This window comes from Cottoperca gobio, chromosome 17, assembly GCF_900634415.1.
Source record: "Cottoperca gobio chromosome 17, fCotGob3.1, whole genome shotgun sequence".
NCBI classification, from domain to species: domain Eukaryota; kingdom Metazoa; phylum Chordata; class Actinopteri; order Perciformes; family Bovichtidae; genus Cottoperca; species Cottoperca gobio.
The window spans coordinates 2,773,895-2,779,954 of record NC_041371.1 but is presented as its reverse complement, the minus strand read 5'-3'; the positions used below and the strand labels follow the sequence as shown (position 1 = coordinate 2,779,954).

The window sequence follows — 6,060 nt, the reverse complement described above, 5'->3', positions numbered from 1 at the left end:
TCATATTCTCACTCTGCTTGGTTAAAACTGAATATCTTTACAATATTAGATTCAACAAACTTTATGTTTTATGTGCGTATTTAATCGCGTGACCACAAGGTGGCAGCATGACACAACTGTATCCTTCTCTCTTCACCTCAGCGCTGTCCTCCAGAGTTTAGGGCACGCTGAGTTGTGTTATGTGCATCCATCGTGCCGTTTAAGTTGATGCCATATTATTTATAGTCTTCACACATTTGAAAACATGCAGTGTTTTCTCACGTGGGCATAAACAGACCTCACTCACGAGCCATTACGCACACATTGTTAACATTTTCCTAAACCACCTTGTAGCGATGATACTGACAGTTAAAGAGTGTCACACAGTAATTGGACCACACACACTGCACGGCAGTGATTACCTTTACGCACGACGGAGAGGGCGTCAGCCTGCAGTTACACTGTCTGTCCCTCCTCACTGACGCCTTCATTATCAGCCCGAGGGATGCTTCATTGTAAAGGATTCATACCCTAGTAGGAGCAACTTTACTGGTTTACTCAACACGTTCACATTACACATGTATGACGAAGCAGATATTTCCCTTTAATATGTTAACATTTGACAAATGTAGCTTCTGATGGCGTCTTCTGCTTTGTTTCACTGACACACGTCTCTTAAATATTACTGTAACAAGCTTATTACCTGGTAAAGAGATAAATGATCTTCCTTCCTGTCGCACTGATCCAACTGTTCGAGAAAGAAAAAGAAGACTTCAAGAGAATGAGAAGTTATTTGGCTTCTAAACTTGTAAAATAGGATAAAAACGTCCCATGTTGACCTGGATCAGGAGTTTAACAGAGGACAGGAGGCAAGAGTTAATAACAAGACTAAAGCGCAGGGGGCATTAAACTGAGAAGACCACCTGTGGTGCCCCTATTGCCATGCCGATGTTGTTCCCTTAGTCTCACAGCATGTGCATCTGCAACAGCGGCGAGGTTTAATCAAGCTTACATATCCCATGTGGCCCCGAAGGCGAGTCAGAGCGTTTACTTAAATGAATCTTTAAGTGTAATCACTCATTACTCACACAGATGTGGAGACTGTGTCGTGCTCGTGCGCTCCAACACAAGAGCATGCACAACAACACATGTAAAAGCATTTAACCTCAAAACAATGTTTGGCGAGAATGAGCAGGAAGCACGAGAAGAAGAATTCAATAAAAGTTTGTTTTATTCTCAAAATAAAATTTTCTATCAAAGTGGAAATTATACATATTTACAATCTCGTAAAATTTCATATACAAATGTACAATATATGTACACCAATAATTATATAAATACACTTTACGCGCTAATGCAACCCGTATGAGACAGTATTAAGGCATTGATTAATGCACGTGTGAAACAGCCTCATTTCAAGCAGAGCTCTCTCATTGTGAATCTTATATTTAAGACACAGCGGTTCTTTACGGTAACAAGGCGAAGAGGAGCCTCAGCTATACCATGTAACCTATCGACAAGGGGGATCTTGTCAGCTGTGCGCATTCAATTAAGCCCAGATAAGACTCTGCATTCTTCGTGCCAGGTACATTGTTCTGCTGCTGACAGTCTCATTATTTAAAGAGAAGCCATTAGGCGCTCATTAATGTGCTAATTACAACACGCTGATGGACAATCCCAACACAATTAGTCACCCCCCCTCCTCCCCTCCCCTCCCAAACACCCTCTATTCAAACTCATGGACGTCATTTGGATAAGGCAAGGAAGGAGCACTTTCCATTAGTAGAAGTCCAAACTGATCTTATAACTTTTATAAGCAGAATGGAGCTTAAATGACCACAAATCCCAAAAGGAGTGTTTGAGACCAAAGTCACATATAAACTGGCAGTTTGGTGACTTTGAATAATTTACCAAATGAACCAAACACAATATTTAAAATAAGTCTTTATGACCCTTCGTCCCCCAAAAGAGCTGATATGCGCTGGTTTTAAGTCTTTAGTGTCAAATGACATAAGCTGCATTTGAGCGGATAACCCCCCCCTCTCCTCCTTTCAAACCCGGGACAGTGGCATCTGTTTGGGACATGAGACGGAACTGGCCGTCCCGGACCTCCAGGTCAGTCCCGTGCTCACGTCACTGTACATGGAGCCCGCGGAGGCTTTACTCCCCCAGCAGCACCGCGTGCAAAAAGTCCTCCAGGAGTCCAAGGTTTTCCCGGACCAGATCCAGGCCCCCGAAGTGATGCCTACCAGGAGGCACATAAAGTATTTCAACATGAACACAGCATAGTCCGGCCTTTGCCTGCTCGGGTCAGTCATGCACGTACAGTTGTGCGTAATTTCCCACGTCTGTCTGTTGTGCTGCTCGTAAAAGTAACACGCCACTATGACAGTGGCTGGGACAGTGTATAAAACTGTGAAAACTCCTATTCGGATCATCAGCCTCTCCAATTTGTCCGTCTTGGTGCCCCCTTGCTTGATTACACTCCTGATTCTGAAAAGCGAGACGAACCCGGCCAGCAGAAACATGGTGCCGATGAACAGATAGATAACCAGCGGTGCCAACACAAAACCTCGCAGGTTATCCAAATTCTGGTTGCCTACGTAGCAAATCCCAGCCACGGAGTCTCCATCCACTGAGCTCAAAGCCAAAACTGCGATGGATTTCAGACTGGGGATGAGCCAGGCGGCCAAATGAAAGTACTGTGCGTAACTGGCGATGGCCTCGTTCCCCCACTTCATACCGGCGGCGAGAAACCAAGTGAGGGAAAGTATCACCCACCAGATTGAGCTGGCCATGCCGAAGAAGTAAATGAGCAGGAACACGATGGTGCAGAGCGCAGGACCTGTGGTCTCATAGTGGATGTGTTCCGCGCCGTTCTCCCTGTTGCATGCCACTTCCTCGTGTCCGGCGATCAGTCTGACAATGTATCCAATGGACACAAACATATAGCAGGCGGAGAGGAATATGATGGGGCGCTCTGGGTACTTAAACCTCTCCATGTCGATTAAAAAGGTCGCCACGGTTGCAAAAGTGGAGATGAAACACAGGACGGACCACAGGCCAATCCAGAAGGCGGTAAAAGTCCTCTCTTCCTGGGTGAAGTAAGGGTTGTGGCACGGCATGGCGCAGTTCAGGATCTGTCCCGTCTTGATGCGGTTGTGAAGCGGGTGGCTGTCGCCGGTCACTGGCACCATGGGCGCGCGGCAGAAGCATCCCTGCTCGCACGGAGACGCTGCTGGTTTGTGTTTCCCGGGGATGCCGCGACCGTAGCCGCTCTTCTTCCTCGGGTTGTACGGCTTCACGGGTCGGTTGGTCGACTTCGCCACCACGGGGGATGCAGTGGTGGTCTGACTCCGGTTGTAGTCCATGCACAGCGTGTCCTGGTTGCCTTGCTCTGGCAGCAGGTCGCACCTCATCCGGTCTGGCCACGGGAATCCGTACTGCCTCATGAGGGGAGCGCAGCCAGCTTTGGCTCGCTCACATACGCTCCTACACGGCGGCAGAGGCTTCTTGTAGTCTTCCAGGCAGATCGGCGTGTACATGCTGCAGAGGAAGAAGCGCAAGTCCGGGGAGCACTTTATCTCAACCAGCGGCCAAAACTGGTGCACCTCCAGCCCGGCTTCGTCCTGCGTGTCGTGGTTGAACTGGTTGGGCATGTAGGTGTAATTGTAGCCGATTCCTTTGCACAGAGGCACAGAGATCTCCTGGCACTGGAGCTCCTTTGCCGCCATACAGCCCGTTCCGTGCAGGACAAGGGCTAACAGCACACACCATCCCGGGATGCTCCTCTCCATCGTTGTTTTCTGCGCGCGGCTCGTCCTCCACAAAGTGCCAGAGAACTTGCGCTTTGGAAGTGCGATTAATCCAGGGATGCTGCAGAACTCATGCTAGAGCGCAGACAGTTTGTGATGGTCTGTGGTGTCTGTAATATCCAAAACAAGCGCTTTACTTTCACACACAGACTGGGACACTGTCAGTATCCTTTCTCCCTTTGTGTGGGTGTTGCGCTGTGTCTCTGTTTGCATGCTGTAGCGCTGGTGGGTGCGTTGGGTTTTATACGGGAGGAGCGAGGACACTCCCCCGGCATGGGCGGGGAGGGAGAAAAAGTCAATCAAGGGTTCCTTCTATAGGTGTTTGTTTAAAATGTTCACCCTGGAGGAAGGGTTATAATCACTTTGTCTCTGTTTACCCCCACCCCCCCACCCCCTAACACACACTCACTCTCACACACACTGCCCTTAACAAACAAGGAGAGGGGGAGTTTTAATACAATAGAGACATTAGGAAGAAATGTATTTACTTATTAGGCTAGCAGGATACAGGATGTGCCTCAATGCATAATAGCATCATGATGCAAATTCTATGAGTAAGGGAAACATTACATACTTTGATTTATTTGATTTATTTACCACCAAATCTCTTCTTAAAGTAACTATTTCAAACCATTTTCATTTTCTGAATCCACAACAACTCACCTGTGTTTGACTATTTTAAGAATATCCATCAAACATGTTGCTATTTGCCAAGATAGCATTCTTTATCAAGCCTGATATACTTCTATTTAAAGTCACGTTGGTCTGCAACTCGCTTTGTTTTCTTAATATTTAAAATGATTAATTCAAGAATATGAAAATGTTAAATTATGCGATTGCAATTTACAAAATAGTGAATCTCTGCCTCCTCACTGCAGTCTGCATATAAGCATTGATTTAAGGTTCTTATGTTTAAATGCAGAATACTGCAGCTTGTGTCTGTACTTTATTTGAAACACGCTCAACTACTTCATTGTGTTTATATTAATACAACAGATATTTGATTTGAAAGTTTCCTCCTGTCGTCTGCTTCACACTTCCAGTTGTTCTGACGGTTTATTTTATTTGAATTATCTTAAAAAAGAAATGCACGTCCAGGACAGAAAGTTCAAATTATTCAGAAATCCCACAAAGAAATTACGATGCAGTGAAATTCTTGCACAATCGTTGTTAAAGTCCACATCGTTTCCTCTAGAATCCTTTCTCCGTGAGTGAATATTCATCAAGTGTAATGAGGAAGAAAGAAATCTCCAGCCACTCAATCCTTTAGGATAAATATTTTGGCTGGTTGGTTCAATTTTCTGCAAAAGTTTATGAAAATGCAATGTTTCAATTATTCATCGGCAAACGGTTCTGAAAGCCTCAAGGGAGCACTCGTCTGATACTGTCCGTCATTCACAAGCCAGAGAAGGGAAGGACTTCCAGTCTCCCCTGAATCTAACAATGCGTGAAATTGTGCATGTGGCCTCAGAGTTGAATGATTGTGAGAGAGAATGAGAGGAAAATGTGTCTAATTGCTTATGTGTGACAGTATGCAAATATGTCTGCATGTCTGTTTGCATGCAGGAGAAACAGAGGGAGGGTGTGTGTGTGTGTGTGTGTGTGTGTGTGTGTGTGTGTGTGTGTGTGGGGTAAGGGAGGTTAATGTGGTCTTGTTAGCGCTCAGCGGGGGGTCGTCTTGGTCTAAAGGGAGGAGGGTCTGTTTGTCTTAACGCTGGTGCCAATGTTTCACTGAGGGCATGCTGGGCCGGTGATTACTGCGACGCACCACTGGGCCCCACAAACAGGACAGTGTGTGTGTGTGTGTAAACACTTTCAGAGCTCAGCCTAAAGAAAATAAGCTAACATGGGCAGACTCAGCTTTGTGATAGCACTAATTAAAGTCATTGGCACTTCTTATTGGATTCATCAGCTTCAAATGGAGCTGAGACTGTTTGTCAGACGGGCGACTCGTTTCCAGTGCACAGCTTTTATCAGAACTAATTAGCCCCAAACTCCAATATTTGCTAAAGGATGCTGATTTTAGCTCAGTCTGGGGTCCCAGCTAGGTGGGGGGTATTGTGAAAAAGGTAATTGTGAGGGTCCTGGGTCAGCTGGTAATCACAATGCTGTGATTTCTTAGCACTCATTGTCTGCAGACATTACTCATCCGACTGAACAGTCGTTTAAAAACAATATACCAAACGTGTGTGGTTAAGTTTTATCTATATAACCCCGAGTCACAAATTTAACAGGCTCTACAACCCAACATATAACCTTCAGATCG

At 45.8% G+C, this 6,060-nt stretch overlaps 1 protein-coding gene across 1 annotated transcript; it reads right to left on the bottom strand.

The window, feature by feature from the left end:
- Positions 1-1,653: 1,653 nt before the first annotated feature.
- LOC115022534 (frizzled-8-like) lies at positions 1,654-3,966 on the bottom strand. The gene has a single exon (XM_029453545.1). The coding sequence runs from the start codon at positions 3,774-3,776 to the stop codon at positions 2,031-2,033; it is 1,746 nt and encodes a 581-aa protein (XP_029309405.1). The 5' UTR covers positions 3,777-3,966; the 3' UTR covers positions 1,654-2,030.
- Between the last annotated feature and the right edge of the window lie 2,094 nt (positions 3,967-6,060).

Coding starts and splice junctions, on each gene's coding strand:
- LOC115022534 (XM_029453545.1), bottom strand. CDS start 3,776: ATGGAGAGGAGCATCCCGGGATGGTGTGTGCTGTTAGCCCTTGTCCTG.